The sequence below is a fragment of the Zingiber officinale genome, chromosome 3B (genome assembly GCF_018446385.1).
Source record: "Zingiber officinale cultivar Zhangliang chromosome 3B, Zo_v1.1, whole genome shotgun sequence".
NCBI classification, from domain to species: Eukaryota; Viridiplantae; Streptophyta; class Magnoliopsida; order Zingiberales; family Zingiberaceae; genus Zingiber; species Zingiber officinale.
The window spans coordinates 120,438,960-120,461,238 of NC_055991.1; the positions used below are offsets into that span (position 1 = coordinate 120,438,960).

At 36.6% G+C, this 22,279-nt stretch overlaps 1 protein-coding gene across 1 annotated transcript; it reads left to right on the plus strand.

Moving 5' to 3' along the window:
* Window positions 1-887: 887 nt before the first annotated feature.
* Window positions 888-18,101, plus strand: LOC121967480 (CLP protease regulatory subunit CLPX3, mitochondrial-like). The gene is made up of 13 exons (XM_042517741.1): window positions 888-1,712; window positions 2,854-2,915; window positions 3,639-3,742; window positions 4,369-4,448; window positions 7,218-7,268; window positions 10,780-10,854; window positions 10,935-11,012; window positions 13,130-13,186; window positions 16,274-16,344; window positions 16,447-16,546; window positions 16,723-16,890; window positions 16,979-17,101; window positions 17,221-18,101. The coding sequence occupies exons 1-13, from the start codon at window positions 975-977 to the stop codon at window positions 17,383-17,385; spliced, it is 1,872 nt and encodes a 623-aa protein (XP_042373675.1). The 5' UTR covers window positions 888-974; the 3' UTR covers window positions 17,386-18,101.
* Window positions 18,102-22,279: the final 4,178 nt, after the last annotated feature.

The following is a 22,279-nucleotide window of genomic DNA, read 5'->3' on the forward strand; positions in this document are numbered from 1 at the left end:
CAAATACGTCGTAGTTGGAGTTCAAATTACAAAATACCTAGATGACAATCTAGATATCCTACCGTGATACTATGACCCAGGAACGACATCACACCAAAAAATTTAATGGGCAAAAGGTCAATTGCTCATGGATACATATTATCGGGAAAAAAAAAATTTCTATCACCTGTTAGTCACCCTCTAGTAGGGTTGTAAATAAACCAAACATTCGTGAACAAATTTGGTATTCGGTTTGGTAAGAGTTTGTTTATGTTCGTTCAATATACATAAGATTAATTAAACAAACAAGTTTGAACAGCTCGTTAAGTTAAACAAACAAGCTTGAACATGTATTCATCTTGTTAACATTCGTGTTGTTCATGAACAATGTTCACAAACCATATTCATTAATAAAACTCTTTTCAATATGTTAAATAAACAATAAAATAAAATAAATAAATAAATTTAAATTATCAATCTCAATAATCAAACAAACAACTAAAAATTTCAAATAATCAAACAAATTTGAATTGAGAGTTTGATAACATCTAAATGAACTAAGCTCGAACCAAGCTCAAACCAAACTTGAATTGAGAGATTGATAACATCTAAACGAACCAAGCTCAAGCCAAGCTTCAAACAAGCTCAAACTCATAAATAATAAACCAAGCCAAGCTTGAACACTCATTTTAAAAACTTAATTCATTTTAAGGTCAGCTCGACTCGACTCGACTTGATTACCTTATTAAATAAAATTGAATATCTCAAAATTCTACTCAACTCGATTTATTTACGGCCTACTCTCTAGTCGCCTAGTCTGTAATTTATCTAAAAAAAAGTTAGCGCCGTTTTGGGGGCCATTTTCCAAAAATTTGCCATCAATATTTTAAACAAAAACCAAATCCGACAAGGTCACCACTCGTTTGGCAACCACCTACCTTATCGGCCACGTCCTTCGGTTGCTCACTGTCTCGGCAGTGGGGCGGATCGATTCGATGTCGGGAATTCTCCGCTGGAAGAAGCTTCGCGTCGTCGCGATTCTGGCCGCTCTTAACGCCGCCGCCAAACCCCGCTTCTCCCCCGTCTACAATATCTGCCGCCCCAATCTCCTCCGCCACGATCGCTATAAGTCGGATGGAGGCGACGCCGACGAGTTCCACATCCGCCGAATCCGCGCTGAGGCACACTGTCCCCGATGCTCCAAGCACATGGGAATTCTCTTTCCTAATCTCCCCCCGGATCTTATATCTATCGACCGTATCGAGGAAACCGGCAGAGGGCACCGCACCGTCAACCTCTGCCCTAACTGCAAGACTCCCTACTCATTTCGCATAGACGAGCTCATCCCCCTCCAGGGAACTTTTGTGGAGATCGGCCGTGTTCCGGGCCCAGACCCGGAGAAGGAGAGGAGTGAAGGCGTCGAGCACGAGAATCGGGCCAAGAAACGGTTCTGGAAGGCTCTCGGCTCGTATTACAGCACAGGCTCTCCGGAGAATGGGTCGGAGGGTTCGACATTGCACCAATCTCTTGGGCGGCGATTAGCTCCGAATATGAACATGCTGAGGGTAGATGGGCTCAGTGAGGTTCGCGCAGGTGATGGTTTTAGTGGCTGTGGAGGATTCAGAGCGATAGCGGGGTGGGGAGGGTCGAATTTAGGGAGGAATTTACCGACCCCTACGGAGATTTGCAAAGGGCTTGATAAGTATGTGATCGGTCAGCAGCGTGCTAAGAAGGTACCATCTTTATCTTTATTAAAACTGATATACCCTATGTTTCATCATCTCTTGAGGTCATGTTTAAGCTTAGAGTTTAGCCTTTTGCACACCATGATTCTATGAACTATTTGTAAATAAGTAATTAACTATTCATAATCTGAGAAATGCGGCTTCCACTTTTACTTGAGAACCACCCAACACATATGTCTATGGTGGCAAGGCAAATGCTGTGGCAAGGCGTTTGACAGATTAACCAAGCACCCATGGTACAAATCCCAGCTACGACGCACTGTAGGACATTGAAAAATCTGAGACATTGGCTGCTGGGCGAGGTGCCGCTTATGCTTCCGGATTTGATACCTGGATTATCAACAGAAAAAAAAACAAAAAATGGTGGCAAAGCAAATGCTACTAATACTTTTTTGGTCAGGTGGAGAATGGAACAAATCACTACCTATACACTCACTCCTCCGACCCTTTCAAGAGAGCCCTTGATGTTAGTGGCAACTAGGGTCAACAAATCATAAATTGGTGTCTCTGATTGACCTGTTTGCTCAATTTTAACCGAGTATCACCCATCTAATAAATAAGTCAAACTCATAGCCCCAATATTGCCCATTTAATTAAAATTATATTTATCTTGATAGAATTTGTTGATATAAGTTTATAATAAATTATGAGGATGAGAGATTAGAGTTTCAACTTATGGGTTCTATATTTTCAAATTAATACTATTGATTAATACTGCGATAGTAAATATTTATAATACTAAATATTTTGAATGCCCATATAAAACTAACATTAGAAGAAATATTATGTTATGTTGCTATCATTTTTATAATTTATATTTTATGAAGGATGTCTTAATAAGGTGGCTACTTGACGGAAATCTAAGATTATCATCTCTTGGCATAAAATCAGTTCCCATATTTCATAAGTAATCTTCGTGGCAACATTAGATGCTTGGGAAGTTGAGGTGACTGACCCAAATAGTAATGTAGCATTCCCATGTTATATTTTCTGGAATGTTTTATATTACCATAAACTGAATGACTTTGTTCCTTAGATTTCTATGGTATTTGGGTTGCCTTTACTATTTGCAATATGTATGAGATTCATTTGCTAAATTGTCATTTCTTAACTTGAAGTGGAATTTCAGGTGCTTGCTGTGGGTGTATACAACCACTACAAAAGAATATATCATGCATCCTTGAAGAAAAGGTTATTAGCCTTGTTATGTACATTAGTGGTGATTTCAGTTCTCTTTGTCATTTTTGTTAGAACCTACCCTTGTTGTAGCATAATTAAGTAAATTAGGTCCCTAATCATTTAAACTTTTGAGGTTATGATTTTCCAATGAAATGCTTATGTTGTATCATCATGAGTTCCAAACATCCTGATTCCTGGGAACTCTGCTGACATTTTCTTTGGGTGGGCATATCTCAGTTTATCAATTTACTAAAGAAATTGAAAATCAAAGAGAATTAAAATTGTCCATGGTAAGCTTCCGAACCAAACTGAATGGAGCCAACAGATTGATTTGGTTTAAATGTAAAAAAAAAAGTTTCTGTAACTCTTACATTAATATATTAAATTTTATTATCTTTACAGAATATTATGTAACTAATATATCCATATTGATTCAGTTCAGTTATATTGGTTTCAAGATAGTTGTGAATCAAAACCAAAGTGAAACAAAATCTTTGTTAAGTTAAACAGAAACAATTCTCAAAATGCATAAAAAGACAATTTTGACTTTCCTTAACTATGTCCTGGTTTTTAGGTTCTGACTGTTATTTTTTTGTTATTTTTGTTCCTAGCTGTAGCCAGTTTGGTTAGGTGACCACCTAATTAAGTTTTAACAACGTAATTGATAATTTTGTCCTTTTAACTTGAAACATTACTAGCTTGTAAGAAATTGTTTGTGGTTGAATTATTGCCCAGTTCTGGAGCCAATTCAAGTAACATTTTTGTACAATCGGATGCTCATGATGAACTACTGGAATTGGAAAAAAGCAACATTCTCTTGCTGGGACCAACTGGATCGGGTGCATGATCTACCTTTTTGTTTATACATTATTCAATGTTGGTATTTCTAAAACATACAGGGTAATTGCAAAAATGTATGTTTGGCATTACTACTGCAAAAATGTAATTGCTTATAAAGAAACCATATTTACTGAAAGTTCTTTATTCAAAAGCTGATTAGTGTTTGGTAAACTAACTTCTTGAATTTTTCTGAAAAAATAGTTTTATTGCAAGTAGTGTTTGCTAACATATAATGAGAAAGTCCTTTTGGCACTATAATAACTAAGTAACAACTAGATAATTCAGTTCTACATTTCTGAATATAACTTTTTTAAAAAAAAATCTCTTTCCTGGTGTAACAATATTAAGATATTTTTTATAAAAAAAATTGATTTAAAGAATCAAGATTCAACCCCTTCATTAAAATAATTGCATCTGCAAGGTAGTTTTTGGAATGCAAATGCCTATTTGCAATCTAATAAAACTTTTGAAGCTCAACACATTTGAATAATGTGCTATGCACTTGGTTTACCTCTTAAAATTATTTGAGTTTCAAATACACTGCCAAGGACACATTATTAAGTTACTAGGACTGGTATTGAATTTCAATTCTTTTGTTGGTAATCTGGTCTATTTTATACGACAGGGAAAACCTTACTTGCTAAAACATTAGCTCGCTTCGTGAATGTACCATTTGTTATTGCAGATGCAACATCTCTGACTCAGGCAGGTACTCTTTTCCAAATTCCCTATGTTCACCATGCTCTATATACAGATTTAGAACACTATAAAATTTGTTACTTATTCAAAATGTTACTACTTTCTCTTATCGTTATGTGATACTTGCAACTCTGTGGTTATTTCATCTTTCAATATGGTATACCTTGTTTGTCTAACTAGTCAGGTGTTTATCTAGGACTTGTTTCATTATCTCACATCATTAAGTTTTGTATTTTGCTCTTGTATAAATATGAGGACACTTTTTGATGTGAAGTGACTAGTAATAGTCTAATACTACTAATATTATAGTATCTGATTATTTTCAATATTAGAAATGAGAAATATGTTTGCTGGTGTTGCATTTGATCATCAAATTTTGTATGTATGGAGTCCTAATTCTGAATTCTTATTATTTTAGTTTAATACCTTATGATACAAATGACTCTTTTACATGTAACTAGAGTTTCCTAAAATCTGATCATCATATTTTGTATGTTTGAAGTCCTAATTTTGGATTCTTATTTTTCTAGTTACCTTATGATACAATTGTACTCTAGAAAGAAGAGGATTATTATAAGAAAATTGTGCTAACCTTATCCAAGTATAATTCACTTGGTGTCATCTTGCATTGTCCAAGCGTAGAAGGATCCTCTTGTTGATAGTTTGTTGTATTATTATTGTCTTTCTTATCTGGAAAGTTTTTACTCTGATATATCTGAACAGGTTGAAACTGAAAGCTTGTAGTGATTTAAGAGTTGAAATATATTGCCTATCATTTTTAGATTCCTAACACAAATAAATCCGGTTACTAGTTGATAAATTGGTTTCTGCAGATATGAGAGGGTTATTTCATTTTATTAGGGATTAAATCTGCTAATGTTCAATAAAGTTGTATTATTTCATTCAACGATCCAAGACTTAAAATTGATCATCAATCAATCTTTAAAATCTCGAGCCTTGTTGGAATTTCAGATTTTGACAGAAATAATATGGTTTTGGTAAGCATATCATACTGTGCCGGTATGATCTTGAGACATATATTATCCTTTTAGCATGGTTGAATCATATTAGTATTTATTAAATTATTAATTACATATATTTATTTTGGTCTAATGTTAATTGCACATACTTAATTATATATTATTGAGATAATTATAATAATAATAATATTAATTAATGACAGAATTAATTAGTTATATATAATTAATTACATATAGTTCTATATATAATCAAAAGCCCCTGGGACTATGGTGCAGCGGAAGGGTGCCTAGTTGTCATACCCAAGCACTCACGGTTCGATTCCCAGCTACGACACATTTATAGGATTTTTTTCCTCCAAATGGGACGCGCAATTAAAGGATGCTGAGTTTCTGGGCCGCCCGCCACGAGCGCTTCCCGATTTACCCTACCGGACGGTGGGAAACTTCTGTGGAGTCGGGCTAGTCGGTCCAGGTTCGACGATACCTAACTTGGTTAATCATTTTTATATATAATCAAAACAAATACTATATATATATATATTGTAACGACCCGACCCCTCAGCCCCTTGGGCGGCCCAACTGGCGGCCCATTTGGCAGCCCCTTATATCGTCGACCGACGACCCTCTAGTACTTAGCCGGAGGTCTAGAGTTCGAATCCTGGGGAAGGCAAAAATCCACTAGACAGGGATGGGAAGACCTAGTGAGTAACGGCACGGCCGAGGGTCGTCGGTCGATGACATAAGGGGCCGCCAAATGGGCCGCCCAAGGGGCCGGGTCGTTACAATAAAAAGGCGCCTTTTTATTGTAACGACCCGACCCATTTGGCGACCCCTTGTGTCGACGACCCTCGGTCATGCCGTTACTCACTAGGTCTTCCCACTCCTGGCCAGTGGATTTTTGCCTTCCTCAGGATTCGAACTCTAGACCTCCAGGCTAAGTACTAGGGTTTATGAATCCTGGTAGCCAAGTGAATTAGTTCAATAAACAATTAAACATTATAATTAATACCTAATTAAAAGAAAGAGGTGAAGTTGTAGTACAGACTATGCTATGTGATACAACTTTACACTCGTGACTTTGCCACCCCCAATTTAACTCCGTGTCTTTGATTGCATTGTCAACGAGGCCGTGACTTGGTGAAGTTGCTTCCAACACTTGGTGAAGTTACTTCCAACACTTTCTCCTTCCCAAATTTCAAGCAAATTGGCATTCCTAGGGCACTTTCCTTAGTTGCTTTGCCTTTTGTCATCAACTCCACACCTCTTCTTGTCAAAATCTTGGTTCCATTTTATGATTCCTTCCTTATCTATGCCATGGTTTAAAATCTCATACTATGTCGAGCGAAACGATCAAAGCATATTGTTCAGGTAAATTATCGAAACTCACCTTCCTCCTTCAACCGCCAATCTATCATCGGTACTATATATCAAAACATTGGCACGATACCAACACAATATCATTCCAAGCAAAGATTGAAACTCCAACGCAATACTGAAACCTTAAGTTTAACAATAGATGGTACAACTCAATATTTTAAATTTGCTGCCAACACATTTGTAATTAGATAAATGTATGTAATTCTTATTTTTCCATGTTCTATATTTAAATTTCTTTTTTTTTTTTGCATATTTTCTTTTTCTCATGTGCACCCAATATAGCTCTTTTCTTTTGAACTTTTTATCCTTTTTTGGTCATTTTTGACTGTTTTATATACATTTTTGTGTTCTTTTAAGGTGTTTGGCTGTGTATGCTATTTATTTTTCTTTAAGAATTACATGCATTATGCTTTTGCAGGCTGGCTATGTTGGTGAGGATGTTGAATCCATATTGTACAATTTGCTTATGGTATTTTCTTTCACTATTCCTTATAACTTAGCTATGTTAAACTAATTAAATTGATGGTATTTGATTGTTAGAAGTAGTTTCAATTAGGGTACTATAATAATTATGGGAAGAAACCTTGTTTTTCATAGTCGGTATTCCAATTTATCATGACCAAGCTTGTGGGAGATATTATTCCTATCGTTTTGGCTTATGGGAACATGTTTCACATGTACATCGCTAGTGTTAGTATGGTGCAGGAGAAAAAAAAACAAAGGAATGTGTATTAGTCCTATATACTAACATATGCCACTCTAAAAGGGCTTGAGAACCATCCTTTGTGAGTTCACTTTATCCTCATATTTTGCACTCCGTATCGTTGACGATAGCTCCACTCTGCTTCTTATTTGCCTCAAGTTGGCAATCTTTGTAGTCTAATCCTATCGGTGTAAATTTCTTTGATGTCAAACTGTCAAGGTGCATTAAATTGTGAAAATATTTTCTTGTATTCTTAATGCCTCTTTTTTTTTTAATCATGCAAATTAGTAACAATTTTAGACATGACTAAAATACTCTACGATTGAAGGGGAGCCTTGCTGCAAGCCTGCAACGGTAAAGCTGTTGTCATGTAATCTAGTGGCCATAAATTCTAGTTTCGGAAATAGTCTCTTGCAAAGCAAGGTAAGACTGCGCATAATAGATCCTTTTCCGAGATCCTCATTGGCAGGAGCTTTGTTCACCATGCTACCCTATGATTGTAGGGGAGCTTTGGTGCAACGGTAAAGTTGCTGCCATGTGACTTGGTGGTTTCAAGTCGCGAAAATAGTCTCTTGCAATGAAAGGTAAGCAGACTTGTATTGGCGGGAGCTTCATGCAACGAGCTGCCCTTACTGAAATAATCTACCATTAACTATTTAAGGTTGATAGAGTTGGTGGAACAAATAGGAGTCCCTATAAAATTTATGAGATTTTTTACTATTTACATAGGCAGACTTTAATCAAATATGTGATCCAACTAACCTTGCTAGCATGCTTCTAATGGAAGAATTAATTGATAGGGTGAAAGCTTTGTTAGAATGAATAGGTCTTAATCAATTGAGTTTTATTTACCCAGTCCCACATTTACCTTTTTTAGGATGGTTATTTTGATATTTATAAATACACAAATTGTATTCCCTTGATATACAATAAATTTTTTCTCTTAACTTGCGTCCAAGGCTAGCTAGTTCCCCTATAATCCCAAGTGTTTGATCCCCTCCCCTCCCCTTGCATTGTTCCTTGTTTTCTATTCTATCGTTCACTATTCTTGTTCATCTTATCAAAGTCTCTTCTCCAACCACCTTCTGGATGATTACCTGAGCTGCACAAATAATTTTCCTTTCTTAAGCCTTTACACATCATTATTTGTTTGAATTCATCTTTGTCAAGCTGCCTCTTTTGCCACCGCTTGCTAAACTAGGCTGAACTGCCTGAGCCACACACCTGCCAAATGACAACTTTTGTTTGTCTCCTCTATTGTTTGTGTCTCCTCTATAGTAGGGCCTACACAACCAATTATTCACCCATGTACCACCACCTAGCTGCCATCTAGTAGGGCTCTCGTGATAACTCACTAGCTCTTTTGCTTAATCATAGTTCCGGATAAAGCTTGTATCCTTTGCTTTCTTTGCAGTCGAAGCATCAAAAGCTCCCTCAAGATTCCTGATGTGATTCACGCTATCACTGGTTGAGAACGATTTGCCATCCTTATTGAGAATGAGTAGAGCCAAGTCTACTTTCTGTGTAGTGCAAAACACTTAACCATTTTTCATTTTCCAATTTTCTTTCAGAAGCAATGCATTTACCCAAAAAAAAAGGGTTAAAAATACAAATAGAGAAATGTCTAAATTAATGTTCTTTCAAGTTTTTTTTCCCTTATTTGTTACTTTCTCATCCATGATCCATGATGGTGACCTCCTCTACTAATGATCCTAAACTAAATAGTGTTCTTGGAACAAACATTAAACTTAACGATAGTACCAATATCTCTTGTGAACTCGAGCATTTGAAGTTGCTCTTGTGGCAAAAGTAATCTATCATCACTCCTTTTTGACATGGTGAAGTGTAGCTCTTACTGTTTTTATGACTTTTTATATAGAACCAACAATAGTCTCATATGCATGTTTCTTTCTGCTTTTAAAGAAATATTGGATGCTCTTTAGGAGATGTACTTTTACAAGCAAAATATTTCGCACATATATAAGACATGCAAATAATTTTAGTTTAAAAAAAGTTAGTAATTAATTACTGCACTTCATAGGAAGTAGGAAGAATTAACCTTATCATCCTATTTCAATGTTAATAATTTCAAGTGAAAAAATTATTGTTCAGGATAGATAATTCCTTTGATATGATCAGTTCACAATTACTTGCTCATACCAATGTACCATCCTTGGCAAACGCCTTCGCTGGGTCCTACGTGCAACACTATCATGTACCACCTTTCTTACCCACCTAAAGCCATGGCTCACTATCAGACAAGGATGTGGAGGAAGACAGAAATGTAGATGTGTTGTTCTTTGTACCCTCTGTGTTTACTTTGGTTGCACCAATCATCTATCAGAATGTTAATGTGTGATTGGATGACCACCCCACCACAAAAGTGGTTACAGAAGCCATCATGAACTCTTCATCTTCAGGACCACCCTGGCAACCATAGTAGTAACTATTAATTATTTGGAATATGAGCAACTCCAGACTACTTTAGAATTCCTCTATTGTATCAAATTTTGCTACAACCACCTCAACTACTGGTTCTACTTTCATCATAATTGTTAGGACTTTATGGTTACATGATTATAGGGTGTTTTCATATGACAATATGACAGGTAATCACAAATTGGTTTCTATTTTTCATCTCTCCAATTTAGGGCCCTGCCTTTTTTTATTAAGATGACTTTCATATACCTGTCAAAGAAGGGTCCCTATACTCCCTCCTCTTAGTATTAGACAATCCTTTATGTTTCAAAATTTCCTATGAATTTACTATTTATTAGTACTTATCAAATCTTGAAAATTTTTCTCTTACTCGTTATATTTTCCAGATCTGTGAATATAGAAGACAATAGGTGGGAGGTTTTGAATCTGATGGAATCTAATACTTAGATGAACAACTCTCTGTCAGTGCTGTCAGTGCTTCTTAGTCAAGGCTTTAGCTAGCACGGGCAATAGTGGTAGGAATTAAGGGGAATGTTAAAAGGTTTCTCAACCTCATCCACGTTTTTTTAGAATGTAATTTAGGTACAAATAAAACCTTTTTTTATTTTTTTTGCATTATTGAACTGTCAAGAAGATTATTCTATTATTAAAAGTTACTCAATTATTAGGCAACTATGTTCATAAGACTGTGGAACATGTTTGTTCAAAACAATTTTCTCCTTAGCTTCTTTTGTGATCTACATTTTCTTACTCAACATGATGTTGTTGTTATTAGTTATTAATGTTTAGATTCCTTTCTTATGCTTGCTGAAAGCTTGGTTGTACTTTTATTGGTTAGGCTGCTGACTTTGATGTTCAAGCAGCTCAACAAGGAATGGTTTACATTGATGAAGTTGACAAAATCAGTAAAAAGGTAAACCTGTAATTGATGGTTAGTTTGGTTCATGGTTTAAACATACCTTGTATCATTCTTATGAAATATTTCTCATTCAGGCTCAGAGCCTAAATATTAGTAGGGATGTATCTGGTGAAGGTGTTCAACAAGCATTGCTGAAAATGCTTGAAGGAACTGTAAGTTATACAGACGCTTTTCTATGATTTTATTTTAACATTTTTTTAGCATGTCTGAAAATGTTTGAAGCTGTGGCTTGAAAAGTTTCCCAAAAGAGTGTGGTCACATATCTGTATGTAATAGCAGGTCTGATCACATACGTGATATACAGAGGCACCATGCAGTTGCATGGAATATGTACTTGCATAGTCGCATTGAGAGATTTAGAGCCACGATACTGAATTGCATGACAAATTGTGAGTGAATAAGAGTTTGTTGAATAACCAAATATTATTAATTCGTAAATGCACACGACTTAACTATAAAGTTATGACATGATTTTATACGCGGATAGAAGGGGCTACCTAGATTGAATGAGTTGAATTTAAAATATTCCATGAAACATGGCCAGAGCCTATCAAAATCCTCTTGATGTTGGAGCTTCCTTGCATGTGCTGTGTTCATCTTGCATTTGCTTATATCCTAGATTCATGAGACAACTTCTCTTTGCAATTTCCTCTTCCGCATGAGTGTAGGTGAAGTCCACCTCCTTGCATCTCACATCTGTGTCTTTGCTTTCTGTTGGACTTCTCTAGTTGGAGCGCAGATCCAATAGCTTCCTTTCTTGCTCTCTGTCATGAGGGCATCTATGGGGGTGGAAATTTAGGTCAACAGGTCGCTAAGGGGTTGCATTACATTGCCCTGTGACACATTTAACTCTTAACTTGAATCCAAGTTGTTTTGTAAACGTGCCAACATTCATGTCTTGAACTTAAGATGGTTTTAACCAGGCTAACCTGACATATTTAGTTACATGGGTTTAACTGGTAAAGATGTCACACATATGTAAATGAATGAGTTACATAGGTTGGATCAAGTCATGTGACATGATCTACTTAATTAATACTCAAACATATATCTATCTAATGTAACATAGGAAAGCCATTACAATCGAAAACTTTGGAAAATTTCATGCATACATTCATACAAACCTCAAGCACAGATTCACATTTGCAAGTCCATCAAGACACTAAGATACTATTGATTGCTTGAAAGCTAGCCTAATCTTTGAGCCAACTACCAGTTCACCTTCTCACACAATCCCAATTTAAGGAGGAAGAGGAGTCACAAGTGATTGTAGCTTCAGTGGCCAATATCTCACGGAGTCACGGCCAACCATAATGCCTCATTGGAAGGTCATCCCTGAGATCAATAAGATTCTAGACGAGTTCTAAAACATAACTCTCGAAGAGTTACTTGAAGAATTTTGGCCCATGTGCGTAATTCTGATAGATTTTGCTTTGGGATCATAGTTGTAGAATTTCTCACACTACTCTATGAATCCTCTAGAACATGCTCCTTAAATAGGCAAGTTGAGGATTCTTATAGAAAGACTTCATCAGGGAAAGTATGATTCCTGCTTTGGCGACACCTAAAAGGATAACACTTGAAGAATGTGTTATATTTAAGTTTCTTATACCTAGACGACATACTTGATTTAATGACAAAAGTTTGATGGTTCTCTAACATTGGCTCACATAGTGGGTGTCATTAGATTAGTATCAGGACTGATAATGAGTGTAAAACTGCATGTGATGGATGGTTTGAGCAACAAGTTATACCCTTTGGACTTTCAACGCCTTTAAATATGTTCATGAAGGTAAAGAATCAAATCTTGAGACCCTTTATAGGAAAATTTTTGATAGTTTATTTTAATAACTTGACATCTTGGTCTTTTGTCAAACATATGACACCCGCTTGAAGTATACCCGCCTAGTTCTTTAGACCCTTAGGATTGAAAAGTTGTTTGTCCATCTGAAGAGGTGCATTTTCTTACAACCTAAAATTCTCTTCCTTGAATGCATTTTGATAGCCCAAAAATTAGGATAATTAAGGACTAGTTCCAAGAGTTTTTATTTTTAAAATTATTTATTTATTTTCTTTGGGGTACGTAAAGCTTAAATTAGTAAAAGTATAATACCTTGTAATACAATCTTTTTGTGTATGGCATCTACCCTAATATTCAGGGTGTTCAGTTTTGATGTGTTAGCGTGTCTTGTAGTAGATGAACATTGAACTCCTGATGTTCCTTTATTACTTTGTCATGGAGTTTAGTGTTTTAAATTCACTTCTGTAGATAGTCAACGTACCAGAAAAAGGAGTTCGGAGGCACCCTTGTGGAGAAAGTATCCAGGTAGCCTTTATAATTTTTGTTTAATATAGTTTGTTAGTTTAAATTTTCTATTATTTGTACCATTATACCACATATATATAATCTCTTGTTTAATTTAGTCATCATCCATAAGAGAGAACATAAAAAAAAAAAAAATTCCTTCATCATCTCTTGTTAGTTATGCTATTTACTTTATAACCATCATTCATGTTTTAAAATCTTATCTTGTATTGGGCAAAACGGTCAAAATATATCATTCTTAGCAGAGGCAATGTCTCATGTGTCGTTGTGTTACTCATGTTGATGAATATTATTTCATGCTAACACTTGAAACCTCTTGGTATGCTGCAATACAACTTAAGATAAATTGAGATAAGAATGTTATTATTATTTTTAGCTGTTTCCATACACCATAATGTCAAAATCATACCATTTCAAATGAAAAACAAAATTTGAGTTCCAAGAATATAGTTGTGTTATCTTTATTTATTTATTTTTATCTCTTTCGTCCTTCTGTCCCTAATTTGTCATCTGCACCATATATTGGAACTTCAACAAGATACCAAAACAACATAATTTTAGTAAAAAATCAAAACTCTAGCACAACTTAAAATTTTGAACCTTGCCATCATTATTTTAATAATATTAGATCCATATGATGAGATAAAATGTCTAGACAATAACAACAACAACCATTTAGGGCTGTAATCAAGCCGAACCGAGCTCATGCGAGCTCGAGCTCGAGCTCATGCGAGCTCGAGCTCGAGCTCGAAAAAATTACAGAGGCTCGAGCGAGCTTCTGAGTTTGAGCTCGAGCCGAGCTCAAGTCAAACTCAAGCTGAGCTCGAGCTCGACTTGAACAAATAAATTAAATTCATTTTCAAGTGGGATTCGAACCGTGTATCTAAAATACACCAAATGACACGCTCTAGCCACAAACTCCTCCTCAATTTATTCTTTATTTTAAAAGTAATAATAATTTTAATTATTAAAAAATTAAATTAACCTGGCTTGATAAGGCTCGATGAGCCCTTGAGCTAGTGTTAAATGAGCTTGAGCTCGGCTCGAATGTTAAATGAGCCGGCTCGAGCTCGGCTCAAGCTTGGTCAACTTCGAGCTCGAGTTGAGCTTTGACCAAGTCGCTCGCGAGTGGCTCATGAGCGGCTCGGCTCATTTGCATCCCTACAACCATTAAGATTTTATCCCATTAAGTGGGATCAACTATTTGAATCCTCTTATGTCATTAGGCTCGATTCACTATTATATCCTCATCTATATTGGAATATCAAGATATATGAGAAATATAAATGATACTTGTAAAAGACCAAAATTCATAATGCAGATATGTCTTGATTTAGGAGAACTAGATGAGTTAAACTTTTTAATAGAAAAGGATGAAATTAGAAAATGATACATAGAAGCCCATCAATATTATATGGAGACAAGATTTTCCTCATAGATACATGAATGTTGTTTCCTCAAGATCCTTTCTAGGATCTAGCCCATAATAAAATCTTACTCAAGTTTGTATGAAGTTTCATGGGTTGATCAAACCAGGGATTGGAGTGTCAAGTCATGTTAATTGGCATGGGCAAATTTATTGTTCCACTTGCCAATCAACAAGCAAGATGATACCAACCTGGAGCTTTCCTCGCCTAAAGTGCAAAAGTGCTCCTTACAAAATGAATGGATCAAAATGAAAAATTGAATTCAAATGTCACCCTAAAGAATTAAATAAAGACTGAGGTGAAGAAAGAGTTACTAAACTAGAGCCTAATATGCGTACACAAAGCAAGAAACACAAACAAAACATTTACTATGCTCTTCATGAGCAAGAATAAAAATCACTAATATTCGAAATGAATAGAGCTGCACCTCTGGACTTCATATAAGTGATTCCCATGGATAGAATCACTAGATCTATCTTATCCACGAAATTTTGTAAAGTTCAACCAAAATTCAACCTTTGTCAATGAACATTCAGTAGTAACCATTAATGGATAACCATCATGGTCACTTTTGAATGCTATCTATGAAAAATCAATTTAGCTGGAAAAGTTATCGGTTGAAAATTCAAAAAATTAAAAGCTTAGAAATCGTGAATGTTGGTTGACTGAAACCCAACTTTAGTTGACCCATTTTACTGAAAGTGGTTCATGAAAACATTTAAAAACTCAAACTTTTCTGTAGTTACTTGCAATTTGATATTGACTTCAGTCAACACCAAATCTATTGATTCAAAATTTTATATCTCAAACATTGAAAGATTATTTATACTTGGGAATTAACACGAGCTCAATATTATGTATGACTGAGCTTTTAGATAGAACTCCTTAGGTAACAATTTTTACCTAGATATAACATTTACATTCTATGCATATTACAACAGAAATAGTGTTCAAACCTTCAAATCAACTTCTAGCTTATGGCATCACTTCAAGGTCAAAGCTCTCCACAGCTGCATGCTCGATCCAACAAGTCCATTATTCTAACCCAAACCATGTTAAGCTGAACACTCAACTAATTTGTCAAATACAAACTTCTTCAATTATCATTGTCAAACTTCAAAACTCATGAGAGACTAATAATATAAATAACCTAACCTCGATATAGTTAGACATTTTGTTTTATGAAGTCTCCATCTGTACAACTTATGCAGTTGTATAAACTTTTATACAATGAGCAAGGAATCACATGAAATCCACTTATGACTCCATAAGCATCATATAGGCTAAATCAATACCCAACTTGCTGATTACCTAAGTCATTATCAAGTAAATAGTAAATTTTTTGTAAATAGACAAACAAGAAATAAGATATATGTGTTACTTGGCTTAATTGGTAATTATTTTTTTTTGCTAACTCTTCTTAACCCGTATGCATTATGCAGTGGTGCGATTGCATTTTGTTTGTGATCGAACCTTATAAGAATAATCAATGCTGCTCATTTTTTTTTTCCTTTAAAATCCTTCTAGAATGTTGGAAATTCTCCACATTTGTTTCTTTATTCTCCTTTTTCCTTTATGGAAACTAGTACAAGTCCAAAACAACTTACAGTAATATGTATTTTTCATCTTAGTTTTTAACTAATAATTCTTTAATTCTCAGATAGACACAAAAAATATTCTATTTATTTGTGGTGGTGCTTTTGTTGACTTGGAAAAGACTATTTCTGAAAGGTATGCTTCAGCTGAATGTTCTTGGAGCTTTTAACTTTTTTGCTCTCTCTCTAAACTTGGATCTTTTTACTATATCATAGATTTTATTTTATTTTTAAACAGACAGCAAGATTCCTCTATAGGTTTTGCAGCACCAGTTCGTGCCAATATGAGAAATGGGCAGTTAACAGATGCTGTTGTAATATCGTCTTTACTGGAATCTGTAAGCATAACCAATCCAAAAGAAATTGCATCACTTGGAGCGCTGTGATTGAGTCTTCTATTTGACCCACCTTTTCTTCTTCTTTTTTTTTTTTTTTTTTTTTTTTTGTGATAAACTTATGGATTTCTTCCTCAGCAATTATAATTTTCTCAGCGACATTATTAACATTTTTACAGGTTGAAAGCGGTGATCTAATAGCTTATGGTCTTATACCTGAATTTGTGGGACGTTTCCCAATAGTAGTTAGTTTGTCAGCCTTAAAAGAGGACCAGCTGGTTCAGGTTTTAATGGAGCCGAAGAACTCTCTTGTTAGACAGTTTAAGCGATTATTTAGCTTGAACAATGTATGGCTAGATATGCTTAAAATTATTTTATTTTGTTTACTTTATGCAAAAGCAGCTTCTTATTGGCTAATACCAAATCATTTTCCAGGTTAAGCTACATTTTACAGACGGTGCACTTTCTGCAATCGCAAAGAAGACAATGTCAAAAAATACAGGTGCGCGAGGCTTGAGAACTATTTTGGAGAGTATTCTGATTGAGGCTATGTATGAGGTACCCTTTTTTTATTGCACTGCGTTGGACGTGTTAAATTTTTTGCCAAAATCCAGTAACGTTATCTGTTTACAAGTATACTTATGTAATCAAATTTACAAAATGTTTATTACTTCCAGATTCCAGATGTGAAATCTGGAGAAGAGCAAATAGATGCAGTTGTGGTGGATGAGGATTCTATCGGCTCTGTTGGCAGACGAGGTTCTGGAGCTAAAATTCTGCGAGGAGATGGGGCGTTCGAGCGCTACATGGCTACTAGTGTTCAGCGAGAATTGAGAGTATGAAAGTGATTTTATTACTTCAACAGAATATCGGTTTATCAGATCAGCGTTCTCCGGCAACTATTTCTCGGTCCAAGTGATTACCACAAGCATGAATGTGTTGGCTTGGAGAATAAGGGCCTCGTCTATCTCTTACCCTATCTCTATGTAGCTCTTCCTCCAACAAGTGGTGGATCGTGATGGTTAGGTTCTTCTCATGCCATTCTACTCGTCGCATTATAGGTAAATCCTCATGTAGAGTTCTAAGGGTCTTCCAGAATCTGTGGAGATTATCTTTGTACCTGAAATTGTATGATCGTGTAAGTGATGTGTGCATCGGCTACAAGGAGCGAGGGCTGAATAACTGTGATTTAAAATCAAAAGTTTTTACACAGTCAAATACAAACGTTTGCATGAGAACGATTTGACATAGTAAAGCTCTCTGCTTAGTAAGACTTGGAGATCTTGTTGGTAGTGGGAGATGTGGGCAGTTACCAAAAATGCCACGTACCTCACTAATGCTCCGTTATATAAATGTCCAAAGATAGAATTGGGGAGACGATGAGCTTTTTTCCTTTTCCTAAAGAGAGCATCTAACCTATTGAGGATTTGGTTTGTGGATATCGAGAAGAGCTGTTAGTTTGTAATCGTTTTTTCGACAAGTATAAACAAGGATAGTAAGAAATCAGAGATATTGTAAGTGTTTAAATATTCTATTAATTGCAATCGACCTTGCAAAATTAACAATGGTATCAGAGTTGTGATACGCATGTTTTGAATACTGTGCATTGTTGAATTCGCGTCAGTAAATTGTAATTTCTTGCATGTTCATTTTCTGCACATGTTTCGATTCATTTACATATATTCATGGCAAACTGAACATCACATGATAGTTTTCTTGTTTGCATGCGATTGCAAAGTGTGAGGACAACTTCATTCATATGAAAATTCATGGACCTTACCTGTTATCACATGATAGTTTTCTTGTTTGCATGCGATTGCAAACTGTGAGGACCACTTCATTCATATGAAAATTCATGGACCATACCTGTATAACAGGTAGGGTCCATGAGATCCTACCTATAGTAACTTCTAGTTCAGGAGTGGATCAAGGGTTGCGGTCCAGAAAATCCCGATTGAAACTGTGAATATCAATGATTTTTTTTTTTTTTTCTGTTTGCATGTGATTGCAATTATTGTGAACATCAGCAACTTTACCATAATTAACATGCAAATGTTTTTGTAAAATGAACCATGGATGATTCTGCTCAAAATCTGAGTCAAACAAAGGTCAGTTAAGATGATGCTGATGTTGATAGAGAGATGATTTGGGCACACTTAGTGTATGTGCATCAAAAAAGCAAACTCCCACGTGGTATGCCTGGACAGTAGTAACGAGATCCACGGTACTTTGGCTGTGCGCACACTCAGACAAGCACATGGAACGTTAGAGACCGTAAACCAGGAAAAAAAATCCTCGGCACAAGTCGTTCGACGCTCAAGTCAAGTACTTTTTCCCCAAAAGAACAGTGTACGAAGGAAAAAAGAACTGTAGAAGAGGAGTGCGTATGTGTGCGTACCCGACTAAGGGAGAAGACCTCCCTTAGCTTTTTATATGATGTTGTGTACATTCAAAGCCTGCATGTTGTCAGAGAATGTCGGATACATGGTTTGTCGGGTGAGAGAGGGTGTACGGTGGCCTCCTATTGGTGGAAGGAAGGTTCCATTCGCAGGCGATAGCAGACCACTGGAATATTCCCTAACGCCTGTAGTTATTCTCTGATAAGATGTTATGATTCTCTGACATTGTTTGTCGCTTAGTGCTTTCTGTCTTGTCCGAGTTTAGCTACGGACAGCTCGGGTGTGTCACCTGACTCGAGTCTTGATAAGAAAGACGAGCTGTGGCGAGGGCCCCATCTTTCACGCTTGGATCGTTGAAGGGCCGACCGAGAGTTGTCTTACTGAAAGTACTGGGCTCGGCTACGAGGCCTGAGTTGAGGAAGCCCGACCAGTTGGGGCAGGTCTGACCCTACTCTAGGTTGCGTCTTATGTCTCCAATATGAGACCCTTCTCTGTCTGTAACCAACCAAGAATTATGCGGCTGATGATATGAAGCGGTCTAACTCCTTTCTCCTAACTGTTGACTACCACGTCCCTTTGACTTCTGACCACCACGTCCCCTTGACTTCTGACTGCCTGGCTTTATCGGGCCCCCACCTTCATGTACCGTATCACAAGCCTCCCCTCCAAGTCTAGTCGAAGGAGGCTCAAGTCCAATTGACTAGACCCAAACTCAAGTTTCATTTACTTCGCCTTTATGACTATAAATGCTGCTTTTTTTTCCAGACTGTCAGTTTTGTAACCTGTTTAATTGCTCAATCAACCTCGGAAGAAGAGCCACTTTAATCTCTACAGAAGTCGACTTTTCTCATCTTCCTCTTTAAAAGGGACTGACCCCCACCCATAGATATATATTTTCCTTTAACTGTCATCCCCTAATCATGGAGTTGAACTCCGAGTTTGGTGAACTGCAACACCTTAGCTAGCAACTGGCTCAGATGACCCAACTGCTTACCCAGAAGGATACAGCTTTAGCCGAGATGACGCAGGAGAAGGATATAGCTAGGCCTGTTCAACCGGTCGGTTAACTGATTTACCAGTTTACCAGTTCTGGTTAATTCTGATTTACCGTTGATTATGTAGAACCGGTTAACCGACTGATATTCTTTCCAGTTGAACCGGTTCTGGTTGAATCGATTTCGATCGGTTAATCAGTTCAAATCGAGAACCGGTGGGTTGTTGGGTAAGTGGGCTACTAGGCTTGATTATTGGATTTTTTTAATACAAACTAATTACCTCAAAACTCCTCCCGTGACCCATCTCTCTCTCCCCTCGACTCCGCGTCTCCACCCAAAATCTGGATTTAGCGATTTCTGCCCTAGCCGCATCGACGCATCATTGTAGAAGTCGAGTCACCGAGACACCGACGTTGTCTCAATGCATCGTCTCCCCTCCCCTCGACTCCGCGTCTCCCCTCGACATTGTCTCGACGCCTCTCTCTCTCCCCTCGACTCTGTGTCTCCACCCAAAATCTCGATTTGGCGATTTCTGCCCTAGCCGCATTGACGCATCGTTGTAGACGTCGAGTCACTGAGACATTGACGCTGTCCAAGAGCAGTCTCCGCCACCCTTCATTTGGTGCTATTGTGTTGATCGGTGATGGCGTGCTGTTGTGTTGCCGATGAAGTGACGTAGTCGACGATGGTTCAACATTCTTCCAAGAAGAAGGAACACGAAGCTCCAATTGCATCAAATCATAGGCCACCACACCACCGCCGGTCATCGTCACCAACTCCATCAGAGCGCGTAGAAGCAATCACACTCACATAGGTAGCACCATTATCACCATTATTGTTTTCTCTTTTTGAAACTTGGATTTCAAAACAGAAGCAACATGAAGAATTAATTGTGCTCAATATATTGCAGAATGAACCAACGGCAATTGAAGAATCTAACAAGAACACTAATAGGGACGATAGCTCTGGCTCACGATCGACTGAAGATATAAAAAATAAACGAAAAAGAACTGGAGGTGGTGTTGGTTCTCGAAAGAAGCGTTCAGTCGTCTGGGAGCATTTTGAAACTTATATTGATAAAGATGATTGAATTCAAAGGGCAAGGTGTTTGCATTGCAGTCATGTTTACTATGCTGATCCAAGTAAAAATGGCACTACATCTCTGAGATAACATATTCCTAAGTGTCCAAACAATCCTCTCAACAGAGAGGACTTAAAGGTAATACAAAGTCAATTAACTTTTGTTGGAAGACAAGTTGATGAGGTGTCTAGCAAAGTAAAAGCCGATTTACAGGCTTGGAAATTCGATCAAACCATAGTTAGAAATGTTGTTTCTTATATGATCATAGTAGATGAGCTGTCTTTTAGATTTGTGGAGGGTAAGGGTTTTCAATACTTAATGAGTGTGGCTTGCCCTTCATTTTCTATTCCATCTCAGTCTACTATTACTAGAGATTGTTATAAGTTATTTATGGAAGAAAAGGATAAATTGAAGTCGTTTATTAAAAATGAAAGTGGTAGGATTTGTTTGACGACTAATACTTGGACTTCAAAACAAAAGAAATGTTATATGTGCCTAATTGCCCATTTTATTGATACTGACTTTAAGATGCATAAGCGAATTTTAATTTTTGTCCTGTCTCTAGTCATAAAGGCAATGATATTGGTGAATTGATTTATAAATGTTTGCTAGATAGGGTCATTAATAATGTGCTCACCGTGACAGTTGACAATGCAAGTTCAAATGACATAGTAATTCTGTATTTGAAAAGAAAATTTATGAATTGGCCTAATTGTGTATTAGGGGGGGGGGGGGGGGGGCAGATGTCTCATGTTAGGTGTTTAGCATATACTCTGAATTTGATTGTCAAAGATGGGTTGAAAATAACAGATGAATCAGTGGAGAATATAAGGGCAGCCATAAATTATATTAGAATGTCTCCTACTAAGATTGGAAAATTTCAAAGAAACAGCTTTACTTGAAATCATTGAGTACAAGAAGTACCTTGCTTTGGATGTTCCAACTAGATGGAACTCCACATACATCATGTTTTCCTCATCTTTAAATTATATTCTAATTTTTCAATCTTATGCTGAGAAACATGGTGATATAGTAGTAGCTCTTAAAGCAGATAATCATAATGTGCCTTCTAGTGAGGATTGGGATAATGCAAAGAACTTACATGATTATTTGGAATGTTTTTATCATGTCACAAATGAAGTTTCTGCCAGCAAGTATGTCACTTCAAATGATTTTGTGTCTCATATTAGTGAAATTGATGGTTTGATAAAAGAGTTGAAGAAGAGTCTTGATCTTAACACAAGTCCAATGGCATATTCTA